At 40.9% G+C, this 14,288-nt stretch overlaps 1 protein-coding gene across 1 annotated transcript in view; it reads right to left on the reverse strand.

Moving 5' to 3' along the window:
- Positions 1-14,288, reverse strand: part of LOC148524849 (glutamate decarboxylase 1-like) — a 92,775-nt gene that overhangs the window by 56,459 nt on the left and 22,028 nt on the right. The window contains exon 2 of the mRNA XM_088471826.1: positions 3,419-3,562. Within this exon, the coding sequence (XP_088327952.1) occupies positions 3,419-3,562 (144 nt within the window). The remainder of the gene's footprint in view (positions 1-3,418; positions 3,563-14,288) is intronic.

Below are 14,288 nucleotides of genomic sequence, written 5' to 3' on the forward strand. Positions count from 1 at the left end.
AAACAACAGATATAATAACGATACATTTACATAAAGTGGCTTACAAAAATATTCAACCCCTAAAAAAAAAGGATATATTTCTGCATTATAAATGACACTGATACAGCTTTTTCACAACATGCCCCCATTTCTGGCAACGCAGGCCGCACTCACACCGCCCCCAAACTCATCTGCCTGTCAATCAGGCAGTGGCTTGGGGGAATTTCGTGTGGTATCGCAGGACATGTTCTGCACAGGTTAGCGTACATCTCTGAATCGGGTTCAGTATTTTTATTTTGAACCAGTAGGCTCATAATTCAATATTAGTCGTCTCCGGATTTAAAGGGACTTACTGTATTTTTCACAATCTGTCCTTTTACTTTTAACAAGGCCTGCAGTCACCACAGAGGATAAGCGGGGTTGCTGTCACTCCCATAATTCACTCTGAGGATGGTGTTTGATCAGGAATGGGCAGTGTTAGGTTTGCACCACACATTGCTTTTTTTGTCCCAATTCAAAATATGCTAACTTTGTCTCCTCTGACCACAAAACTTAAAGCCACATTTTAGCTAGGTCACTGATATTTTCAGGTAAATGCAAGACATGCTTGGATTTGGTTTCTCTTCAGTAGGGGCTTCTCTCTATCCACCTTCTAAAACAGGCCTGCTTTGTGCAAATCTCTCGATGTAGTTGATTAGTGCAGCTGTACTCCAGGCTCAGCCACTAGACTCTGAAAGTAAAGCTGGCCATACCCGCTACAATTATCAGGGCAATCCGCCCGATATTCACGACTCGCCCCGATAATTGTAGCATGTGGGGGGGACCGAGGGTTAAATATTGCTCGGTCGGGCATGCAGGATTGTCCAGCATGCCCATCCAATGCGATATTTACCGGTAAACTGTCGGCCGCATCGGGCAGTGTATGCCCAGCCGCAGCCGACTGACAGATATTTCCTGTGTTCCTTCCCATGGAAGGAACAGGGAGATGTCTCCTCCCCTGGGGGTGGAGCGCAGATGTTGGGCTAATACACTGAGAGAAATCTCACAGTGTATGCCCCGGACATCTGCGGCTGGCAGGCTGCCAGATAAAATGTCTGTCGGTCTGACAGACATTTTATCTTGCCGTGTATGCCCAGCTTTAGCCTGTCTGTGGATTCCCTCACAAGTCTCCTTCTTGCTCTTGTGCTGAGTTTTGAATGTCATCCTTGTCTAGGCTTTGCCAAGATAAGGTGCAGATTCTATTTTCTCACAATTGATCCAACAGTGCTCAATGGGATATCCGAGCACTTGGATAATATTTTGTAGCCTTTTCCTATCTTGTGCAGGTCTATAACTTTATATTTAATTCTTGTGAAGAATGCTCTTTTGTCTTCATTTTCAGCTTTCCTCAGAGTCACAGTATGCCCAAGGTTATTTGAATTAGGGTTTTTAATCCATAAAAGCTGAACTTTAATGATTTACAAGTAGAGGCTAACTGAAAACCAATAGACAGCACAAAATATTTAAAATACAGTATGTAAACTTAGAGATTCCACAGGACAGGAGTTGAATACCTACACAATTACGTTTTTTTTTTTCAGTTTGTATTTCTTTTTACAAATCTATAGACAAATAATTTATTATGTGTTTTAAAAGTTACTTTGACCACTTAACTGGCATGGTCACATGTGATGCGACCGCAGTCAGCCCAGCTTTAGTTGCCACTGCATCCCCCAGCTGTGAATAAGGAATTCCATTCTGCATGTATGCAGAATGGATTCGATCCTGCTCTTCTGGTCCTCCAGCAGTAATGTATGGGGTAGTGGTCTGTGACTGCCAACATTACTGCCAGAATTGTGTCCCAAAATACCATGCGTATGATATTCTGGGGTGCATGCACAGGGAAAAAGTGCAAGGTGGGGAACTTAGTTCCCCCCAAGCATTATTTGGTTAATCTCTGCATGTGCACAGATCAACTTCGGCAGGGGAGGACGGATACGCTTTGCTGCACTCTGCAGGATGGTAGAGGGGTAAGTGCCACAGGAAGAAGTGGGTAATGCCACAGGGGGTGAAATTTTGGTATTGGGAGTGTAGGGGAGTAATGTCCCATATAACAAGTAGTGTGCCTGGGGGTGGATTATACTTATAGTAACACATGGTAGTGGGTGGGAAGTGCCACAGTAGGGGGTCTAAGGACATTGGTGGGTGGGGGTTGATGCTACTGGGAATCTATTACAACTAGGGGTGGGTGTAATGCCAATGGGGTTTATTGTCACTCAGGGTAGGAGTTACTATTACAATGGATGCCTATGGAGGGGTGGGGGGTGAGAGACAACCCCTAGGCACATTTTAGTTCAATAAAATATTAAAAAATATGTTCTAATCTTAATTAAGTGTGATTGAAAGCCTACTGGTTTACAGTAACATACAGTCTGGAACAATCTGTGTGTGCACCACTTTAGGGTTGTTAACATTTTTTCAAGCCACTCTACTGTACATCTTAGCAGTTTAGTCCATGTTGGAAAACTGTCAGCAAATTAAATGTAACAAACTGTCTTTTCAATGGTATTGCATCTGAAAGTCATTGACAACTCCACAACTGTTATATAATTATTAAACCCCTTGCAATGTTACTAGAAAACAAATCTATCTATTTTCTAATATGTATTAGTAAAGCCAAGTTCATTGTATGGAAAGGGAAAATTTAGATTACATTAATGGTCTAACAAATTATCTACTTTAAAGTAGGGGTGAGCGGGTTCGGTTTTACCCGGATCTTTTTATTGGCTGTCGCCGAACATGTGTTTTGGATAGCGAATGAAATTGAGCCAAAGTTGCGGTAAAGTGGCGATAAGAACCGAGTAAAACCGAACCCGCTCACCCCTACTTTAAAGGACAGTTACAAATTCCAGGCCATTTTATTCATATACAGTAGCTACATCTACAAGAGCCATTTTAATATACTGTGTCATTTTAAGGTGCTTCAATTGACATGTCTATTATATCAGACAATTGGTGCATGTCATAGACCTAATTTACATAATAGAAAATGAAAAGTAGTCTGAAAATGACAGTAAACAAAAGTGTGAGGAGCATAAAAAAGGTTGGTGCATTGAGAATTTATTTAGCTTGAAGTTCAATTTGTTTTTTGTTAGCAAATGTACATCTGTAAATATTAAATAGCCTAGCGTATCTTGCATATTGAGACCAGTAATATTTTAAGCTTCATAATTAGGTGAATTGAAGTCTGAACAAACATTGTTCCCAGGTTTTGATTCTCAAGTCTTTAGGTCCAATCACATAAGTACTTGGCTAGAATATACTAATCAATCAGCTCCTAAATGTCATTTTTCAAACACAGCCTGCAAAATGACAGTTACTGATTGGTTAGTACTTCGTCTCTCTCCAAGGCTTAGTACTGAACATCTCCCCAACAATGTTTAGCCAGCTTAGCTTTTACCTGATGCAAATATATTGGAAAAGTCCAAAGAGCGGGGTCCATAGCCATTTGTATCTTCGCCTACATTCTGCAGAGCAATGAACTTCTCTTTGAGCCTCTTGCTTTGACCGTTGCCTTCAGCTTGACATATCTGAGGAGATTTATCTGTTGTGGACAAAAAAAAATAAAAATGAGGGTATATTTACTAAGAATTGTGTCTGGACGAGTTTTAAACACACTTTGCATCGCAGGGACACAAGTGAGTTTTTCTTAAACGCACAAATTTACCAAGAATCATGTTTGACTTAAATGTATTTTCCAGTGGTGTATGGAATAATTGTTAGAACAAACAAGAAGAATTGAAAAGTGTTCACTGTGCTGCACTATTGAGATCCTACACACAGTCTCCTGCCATATGAATAAGGGCATTGTGTACAATATTACTACTAAACTGATGCTAACTATAATGAGAATGTCACAATAAAATGTGAAAAATACAGTGAAAAACACATAGATCGAATTTGATCAGTACCATTAGTGAATGTTTGGCTAGTGAAAGTTTAAATACTGGCTAACCACAGTGAATAACGATCATATGGCAAATGAGAATGCAGACTTTAATATGATATAAACTGGGTATCCCGCTCTGCGCTTCTAAATAAACACCCAGAACAACAGTTAATTTATTTATTTTATATATATATATATATATATATATATATATACATACACACACACACACATACACGTGCGGCACTCAGGACTAAATAGACATACAAAAATGTACAACACTCAAAAGAGTTTACAACGTTTCAATCATTTATACGATTTTCGTAATAACAAACATAGCAAAGCACCTTACCTTATAGCTATCCACCACGCAAGTGACACTCAGCGCACCACGTTCCAACATGGAGCGGTTGGTGGAAACTGGTGAAAACTGACATCACAAGGATGGGAGCTGCTCCAAAGAAAAGTTTTATACCTAAGAAACTGGGCTGCTTTAGATGTCTATGTGTTACATGTAGATACATGCTCCCTGGTGATGTATTTTACCATCCTCACTCTGGTAAAAAGTTATACATTAGATATCCTCTTACTTGTGAGAGCACTCATGTCATCTATCAAACTGTGCTCTTACTTATATTGGTAAGACCACTCGTAAATTCAAAGAGAGGATGGGGGTTCATAGGTCGACTACTAGGATGGCATTGAGTAAAGGGACCAGTGACCAACCTGTGGCCCGTCACTTTATTGATGCTGGTCACAACCTCTCATGCCTGAAATATAGGATGATTGATCATGTGACACTTCCCAGGAGCGGAGGTGATAGAAATTTACTATTGCTGAAACGTGAATCTTTTTGGATTCATTATTTAGACGTTATTGCTCCTAGAGGTCTCAATGAAATATTACCCCTAGCATGCCTCACTTGATTATTTCATCCTGATTTATGTTTATTCTGCGCTGTGTCATACTTGGCTGCATATATTGAAGTTTTAAAGTATTTTTCCATGTCATCATATTCTGGTATCGCGCTGTATTTATGCATTTACATTATTCATTTTAACAATTTGTATCAGCGTTTGTAATGTGGTATCAGTGTGTTATGTCTCCATGGTGTTGGCATTCTATGTCACTGACTGAGATTGTATGACGTTGCTGTCGACGTCATTTGTGTGCGCCCACACCCGTGGTGGATAGCTATAAGGTAAAGTGCTTTGCTATGTTTGTTATTACCTGACGAAAATCATATAAGTGATTGAAACGTTGTAAACTCTTTTAAGTTTTGTATGTCTATTTAGTCCTGAGTGCCGCACATGTCTTTATATTTATTATTTTGTGTGGAGGCACCGGGCACAGTTATTTTCTTATGTGAGTGCCGGACCATTGTGGCTATAATATATATATATATATATACATTATATATATATATATATATTAAAATCCAGAGGGTGGCACTCCCAATAAATATAATGCACAATCCAGGTGCCTTCCAAAGGAGTCTGACGTCAGTCAGCCCAAATGTAATTCCAAGCAGGCGGGACTCTGTACAAAAAATGAAGACTTCAACACAGGGGTATCACCGATGTTTCGGAGCCACTTTAATACTCCATCATCAAGGTCAAACATCATAATACAGACCACACATAAATACTCACACATCACCACCACATCAGGTTCGAGCCGCCCGGTGTCTGGTATCGGGTCGCCCTGTCATGACGTCACATCACCTGACCACCATGCCGGCTCTTAGCCTGTGCATAAAATTGTGTTGACACATCACTAAGTGGTCTCAAAATATATAAGCAACAGACCAATTTATAACTATAAATAGCATAGAAGACATTAATAAATATGCATAAGGACAGTTCAAAGGGGTCATATTGAATATAATGAAAAACATCAGTAGACGGATTATAAAGGCTAAGTACATCCCATTCCCAACTAGATTATAATTTAGCAAAAATAATAATAATAATATCCTCATAAATATACTAGCGATTCACATTATGCAAAGAGTGAAAATACTTACATCTCAATATATACTCAATAGTCCTAGTCCAATGACCCATAATTAATATAGAGAACATCTAAACTCCACGCCCACATATAATGAAAACAGATAATCTCGCATGGACTATACAGTCCACTAATAGACCATAATGAAGTATTAAACTTACACAGATCTCTTATAGAAAACAATGTAGCCTCAAATTCTCATTGAGTCCTCTAGGGGCCAATGAATCTAATTTAAAGATTAAAAGAGATTCGCATTGGAGTAATCTCCATGATCTATCCCCACCACGTGGAGACAACGGGATGTGGTCGATAATCATGTATAGAGTGTAGATAAATTATGTTCATTAGCCACAAAATGACGAGCAACCAGCTGATCACTATTACTTGAAGCTAAGGCCGCACGAATAGCAGACCTATGGACAGCCATACATTCCCTCAGGGTTCTATCAATCTTCCCAATATAAATGAGCCCACAAGGACAAATAATCATGTATACCATATATTTTGTGATGCACTTGACCCGATGACATATAGAGAATCTTCTACCACTGTAAGGATGACAAAAATACTGTCCTACAATAAGTGACCTACAGGTCAAACAATTTAAACATTTATATCATCCTAAGTTAAGATGTAAAACGCTATCATGCTTATTAGGACATATTTTAGTAACATCAGTTTTGACTAGCCAGTTACGTAAATTACGCCCTCACGTATAGCAGGGCATAATCCGTGTATTATGGAGATTCAATTCAGGGTCAGTACCCACAATGGGCCATAACTTCTTAGTAGTACTGGCAACTTTATCACTAAACGAATGGAAGTAATTAACCCACGGGAGTCTATGCTCAGTATTTTCACAAATACTCTTAGATTTCAGAAGGTCATTGTGAGGAATTCGAAGGGCTTTATTTTTTGCCTGTAATAAGATACCATTAGGATATCCCCTTTGTCGAAACTTAGCGGTCATTAGTTCAATATGTTTAAGGGCAGTTTCCTCATTACTGCAAATTCTGCGGGCTTGAAGAAATTGCGAGTAAGGTAGCCCATATTTCAACGGTGTTGGATGGCAACTGCCATGATGTAAGATAGTATTCCCATCTGTGGGCTTGTTGAATAGCTCCGTGGTTAACTTATCACCCATCAATCTCAAATGGACATCTAAATAGTGTCCAGTATTGGGGTCAATATTGAACTTAAATTTAATAGGACTCGCTGAAGCATTATGTCCATCCAAAAAGCCCCTAAGTTCTTGTTCTGTACCTGTCCAAATTAAGAAGATGTCATCTATGTATCTGGCATGAAAAAAAATCATGCCAGATACATAGACATCTTGGAAAAAGATTTCCTGCTCCGCCATGAACATTTAAGCATTGGCGTAGGATGGGGCCACATTTGACCCCATCGCTATGCCAATGAGGTGCAAATACAGCTCATTATTGTACATAAAGAAATTCTTTGTTAGAATCATTTCTAATAAATCAAGAACAAAGTCTACATCAGGGCCCTCATACACTGAACATTCCGAAATCAAACATCTAACCGCATTCAAACCCTCAGTGTTCGGAATCACAGTGTATAGGCTATTGATATCTATACTGCACAAAAGACTGCCTTGAGAAATTTTAGATAAGTTGAAAATTTGTTTCAAAAAAAGAAGTGGTGTCCAAAAGGAATCCTGGATGTTCCTTTATGCAAGGTTGTAAAGCATTATCCAAAAATACAGACACCACCTGGAGCAAAGCACCCCTGGCAGATATAATAGGTCTGCCAGGGGGATTGTCCAGGCATTTGTGTATTTTTGGCAAGGTATATAAAATTGCCTTAACAGGACACTTTGGAATCAATGCCTCTCTGAGTTGACAAGTGATAACATCATCTGCTACTGCCAAATCCAACCTGTCACATATTTGCCGCTGAAACATTTGTGGGATCACATGACAGCAATTTATATACAATAGTGTCAGACAATTGTCTATCAATTTCAAGCATATATTCAGTAAGATTTTGTATAACTATTGCCCCGCCTTTATCGGCGGGATGAAACACCACATCATCATACTCAGAAAGATTTCGTAAAGCCCTCCATTCACTCCTAGAAAGATTACTATAGTGATCTCTATCATTTGTCATAATATGGAGCTGTTTTACATCATAATCAAGAAGGCATGTGAAGGTCTTAATAGCCGCATTATTGGACACTGGTTCGAATTGTGATCTAGGTTGTAATTTCTGTAATACTTTAGGGATATCACTATTAGTCAATTCCTGTGTTCGTGGAGTAGCTTTCGTTCCATTATACAGTTCATGTAATTTCAACTGTCTATTAAGTCGATATCTTTCTATTGACCACTGCATAGAATCAAATTTTAGTAGTCGGTACATATGAGAGACCCCGACTAAGGACACTCTCCTCCAATGCAGTGAATGTACGTGAAGAGATATCGATTATCGTTGATTCCGGTAAATTGGTGGCCTCCCCACTTTTCTTCTCTCTTGTCCGCGTCCATTGTCTGCTACGCCGGGTAAACTTACGCCACCTCTTAGGGGGACTGATTGATTGGTACCTCTCCCTAAAGGGCCCAAACGGGTTGATGCATTAGTGGTACCAGCATCTGAATCGCTAGTATTCTGTTGTGAAGAATCAGAATGCCCATAAATCGGGCAAATCCCCGTTTTTTCTGCCAGGGGTTCTTTGTTCCAGGCGGTGTCTGTATTTTTGGATAATGCTTTACAACCTTGCATAAAGGAACATCCAAGATTCCTTTTACACACCACTTCTTTTTTTGAAACAAATTTTCAACTTATCTAAAATTCCTCAAGGCAGTCTTTTGTGCAGTATAGATATCAATAGCCTATACACTGTGATTCCGAACACTGAGGGTTTGAATGCGGTTAGACGTTTGATTTCGGAATGTTCAGTGTTTAAGGGCCCTGATGTAGACTTGGTTCTTGATTTATTAGAAATGATCCTAACAAAGAATTTCTTTATGTACAATAATGAGCTGTATTTGCACCTCATTGGTGTAGTGACGGGGTCAAATGTGGCCCCATTCTACGCCAATGCTTAAATGTTCATGGCGGAGCAGGAAATCTTTTTCCAAGATGTCTATGTATCTGGCATGATTTTTTTTTTATGCCAGATATATAGATGACATCTTCTTAATTTGGACACGTACAGAACAAGAACTTAGGGGCTTTTTGGATGGACATAATGCTTCAGCGAGTCCTATTAAATTTACGTTCAATATTGACCCCAATACTGGACACTATTTAGATGTCCATTTGAGATTGATGGGTGATAAGTTAACCATGGAGCTATTCAACAAGCCCACAGATGGGAATACTATCTTACATCATGGCAGTTGCCATCCAAGACTGTTGAAATATGGGCTACCTTACTCGCAATTTCTTCGAGCCCGCAGAATTTGCAGTAATGAGCTAACTGCCCTTAAACATATTGAACTAATGACCGCTAAGTTTCAACAAAGGGGATATCCTAATGGTATCTTATTACAGACACAAAATAAAGCCCTTCGAATTCCTCACAATGACCTTCTGAAATCTAAGAGTATTTGTGAAAATACTGAGCATAGACTCCCGTGGGTTAATCACTTCCATTAGTTTAGTGATAAAGTTGCCAGTACTACTAAGAAGTTATGGCCCATTGTGGGTACTGACCCTGAATTGAATCTCCATAATACACAGATTATGCCCTGCTATACGCGAGGGCGTAATTTACGTAACTGGCTAGTCGAACTGATGTTACTAAAATATGTCCTAATAAGCGTGATAGCTTTTTACATCCTAAATTAGGATGTTATAAATGTTTAAATTGTTTGACCAGTAGGTCACTTATTGTAGGACAGTATTTTTGTCATCCTTACAGTGGTAGAAGACTCTCTATAAGTCATCGGGTAACATGCACCACAAAATATATAGTATACATGATTATTTGTCCTTGTGGGCTCATTTATATTGGGAAGACTGATAGAACCCTGAGGGAATGTATGGCTGTCCATAGGTCCGCTATTCGTGCGCCCTAGCTTCAAGTAATAGTGATCAGCCGTCTGCTCGTCATTTTGTGGCTAATAATCATGTAATGTAGTGTAGATAAATTATGTTTATCGACCACATCCCACTGTCTCCACGTGGTGGGGATAGATCACGGAGATTACTCCAATGCGAATCTCGTTGGATCTTTAAATTAGATTCATTGGCCCCTAGAGGACTCAATGAGAATTTGGGGCTACATTGTTTTCTGTGTAAGTTTAATACTTCATTATGGTCCATTAGTGGACTGTATAGTCCATACAAGATTATCTGTTTTCATTATAGGTGGGTGTGGAGTTTAGATGTTCTCTATGTTAATTATGGGTCATTGGGCTAGGACTATTGTTGGGTATATATTGAGATGTATGTATTTTCTCTTTATAAGATAGGTTTCACTCTTTGCATAATGTGAATTGCTAGTATATTTATGATGATATTATTATTGATTCTATGCTGATTGTCTGCTAAGTTATAATCTAGTTGGGAAATGGGATGTACTTAGCCTTTAAAATCTGTCTACTGATGTTTTTCATTATATTCAATATGACCCCTTTGATTGGTCTGTTGCTTATTTTATTTTTTGAGACAGTTTAGTGAGGTGTCAATACAATTTTATGCACAGGCTAAGAGCCACGCGTTGCCTGGGTAACCGGGACACTGCTGAGGGGCATTTCCCTGATCTTTGAAGCTGATGCATCATCTAGCGGCGCCGGCATGGTGGTCTGGTGATGTGACGTCATGATAGGGCGACCCGATACCGGGTGGCTCGAACCTCACGTGGTGGTGATGTGTGAGTATTTATGTGTGGTCTGTATTATGTTGTTTGACCTTGATGATGGAGTGTTAAAGTGGCTCCGAAACGTCGGTGATACCCCTGTGTTGAAACCTTCATTTTTTGTACAGAATGCCGCCTGCTTGGAATATTTATATAATATATTTATTCCCCCTGGCAGCAATCCATAACAAACTGGACACATGTCAGTGCATGAATAGCAACGTTTCAGCGCTTCATTTCACGCTTTTATCAAGCCAAAAGTGTATAAAAAACAAAACACTTACCACATATAAATATATAGTGATCCATATACCCGTCGGCGGCGCCGGTTCCTGGCTCCGAAACCGGAAGTCCCAGAGACAGGAAATGACGTCACCTCACCCCGGTTACCATAACAACCCAAATAATATGCGAACCAACATATACAAACTACATATCGCAAAAAAAACACTCCAATAAACATATAAACTATGACTGCATTGAACCACATAGATATATAAAGCTATAGGTCATTTTTTAGCAACTTAACAAGTGATAAAAGAATTAAGATAAAGCAATAATAATATTGGTTAGAATGAGACTATTAGTTTAAATCATATTACATACTCCATAGGTGCAGACAAAATAATGGACAATAAACAATGTTAACCCACATTTATCACAATGAAACAAAGTTATTAACAGGCTCTACCTCTACCAGAGCGATGCTGAGCCATCCATTCTCTCAGAGTACATTCATTCAGTGTTACCTACATAAAATTTTGTAGCAGGGACAGGTAATGTCAAACTATATATTTAGTAGTGCAAGTTGCAAAATGGCGTATATTAAATGTGGTACCGGTGTACGGATGAAAAAACACAGAGCTTGTTTGTAAGGAACAGCAAGTGGTACAATTGAGGCATTTGATGCACCCCAATTTTGGAGTGCCCGGTGCATGAAACGTTGCTATTCATGCACTGACTTGTGTCCAGTTTGTTTCGGAGTGCTGCCAGGAGGATTATATATGCAGTTTACCTTGTTTTCATGAGGCAAGACTGAGGAAGGCACCCGGCAATTATGCTGCTTATCCTATGAGTGCCGGATATATAGATACACACACACAGCAAATATATAATTAGGAGTGACTGAAAGATATATTGATTAGAAAAGAAATTAATAAGGATATATCAATTCTATGATTCATTCTTTGAGATTACATTCAAACAAATTTGGATAATCCTATTCAAATGGAAGGACAAGTGATCCAACCGTTGTATATTACTACTGGAGGGAAACAGTGGAAACATTGTATCAATGTGAAATATATATTGTTACATACTAGGAGCTTAAAACTAGCTACCTCCATGCAATATAATGACGAGAAATAATTTACTCTGTATCACATCAGTCAGTGAGGTATGCTTAACCAATAACAGCCCTAAGAAAAAATATATTTATTAAACAGGTTAACTGTTAGGATTTGCGGTTAGCAAATCATCTTGGTGGCAATTCCCAGTCATAGCGGTTACTGGGATGCTGCATCATGTCCTATCCTTGTTCTGGCTTTTTGCAGGAAGCTGGAAATCTTTTCTTGTCTGTGTCAATTCATAACCTGTCATTCAGGTATGTCTGTGTTTGTGTTGTTTCAGGTGTTCACTAATTAACTAGCTCTCTGTTGAGCTGGTACACACATGCCTTTTAATTAAGAATCACTCTCCAGGAATGGTCTCTGAGTGGATCCTGCATCTCATAAGTATACACTCAGCCCTGATCTCATTGCCGGTTATGCTGTCAATACCAGTGTATGTTTGCGGTGGACCTGATTCAGAGCCGGACGCTCTTTCAGAACGCTCGCTCTGAATCAGTGCCCTCCTATTGTATTTTTAGAGCGGCCTCCTAGCTGCTCACATAGCTGTGGGTGACCACCCACAGCTAGTGCGAGTGGCCAGGATGATGGTCGCGATGGTCAAGACCACCCACTGACATCACTTGTGATGTCAGTGGGGCCGGCCCTAGATGGTAGGTGTTCCCATGGGAATGCCTCTGTCTGGGCAGTCACGCCCCCGGCCTGCCCACCAAAGGAGGCGTGCTGTCACTCAACATCGACAGCACACCCCCTTTGTAGCGAGACCCGGAGCGACGGTTTTCCCATCGCTCTCAGGGGCTCAGCATGCACACGACTGAGCCGCCTCAGTCGTGTGCATGCGCACTGGGCCAACATCGACCCGCTTGTGAGTGCTCAGCGCTCGCAATCAGGTCTGAATCAGGCCCTGTTCAGTTCCTAAGTGCTTGCCCTGCAGTATTATACCACAGTACTGTCTGTCTGCATTCATCTTGTTACCTGCAGTGTTTCCACCTCACTGCCTCCATTATGTGTTACTGCAGCATCTGAATCCACCTATCTGCTGTTTAGGACCCTGCCTAGACCATAGCTGCTTGTGTCAACCGGGCGACACAGGCTGCATTACAGAGTGTCTGTGAGTTCCCTCAGTCTGGCTGCAGAGTCAGGTTGTTCCTGTTCTCTGGTTCACTGAACTCCCACACAGCTTCCTAACCACTCCAAGTAGCTTCTGTGCTACCACCCATCTCCAAACGACTTCCTGGCCGCATCTGCCATCGTTCACCACACGGCTTCCAGGCCACTCCAAGTAGCTTCCGTGCTACCACCAATCTCCATCAGCTCTCAAAGCCATCATCAAACCATAGACTGTTTATCCATGGCAACTGTTCCAACATCGGCACCATCGTTGCAACATCGGCACACTTGCCGCACCATCGGCTCTCAGAGCCATTTACTAACCCTGGACTGTTTATCTATGGCTATTTCCACACCAGCCCACAGGCTGCTTCCTGTCTAGAGTCCCGGCTGTCTAAACCGCACCATGGCCTCTAGGCCATATCTAGTATCCTGTGGTTATTTTTTAGTGTCCCGTCCTGGTCTGTTTTTCTGTCAGTCTTGTGATAGTCTAGTCTTATCTTGTCTAGCCCAGTCCAAGCTTGTCTGTTATCCTGTTACATATCAGTCCAGGTCACTCCTGCTCTGCAGCAATTAGTATGGTCGTGCCACTCATTGCCTGACTACTCAGTTGCTCCTCAGTCCCTGACATATCTAAGACCATATTGTTCTGTGTAGTGCTTTCCTCCCACAGCCACACTCCAGCTAGACCTAGTTGTGAAAGGACTGCCACTCCTCCATCATACCTAGCACTGGTCAGCAGTCTTGCGATCTCTCCTGTCCGAGGAAATCGTAACATTATAACCGGCCCAAATAATAACAGACACTACTGGAGTGTCTTCAATATGGTCTCTGGGCCTGATTCAGACCCACTTGCGAGCGCTGAGCACTCGCAAGCGGGTCGATGTTGCCCAAGTGCGCATGCTCATGATGGAGGCAGCTCCGTCGTGCGTTTGCGCAAGACCCAAATAATGTTGGCCAAGCTGTCGTTATGTGTCTCGCACCAAAGGGGGCGTGCTGTCTATGGTGATTGACAGCACGCCCCCTTTGGTGGGCATGCCGGGGGCGTGGCTGCCCAGACGGAGGCGTTCCCATGGGAACGCCT

The sequence above is a fragment of the Taudactylus pleione genome, unplaced genomic scaffold, assembly GCF_031769625.1.
Source record: "Taudactylus pleione unplaced genomic scaffold, aTauple2 ptg000116l, whole genome shotgun sequence".
Classification (NCBI taxonomy): Eukaryota; Metazoa; Chordata; class Amphibia; order Anura; family Myobatrachidae; genus Taudactylus; species Taudactylus pleione.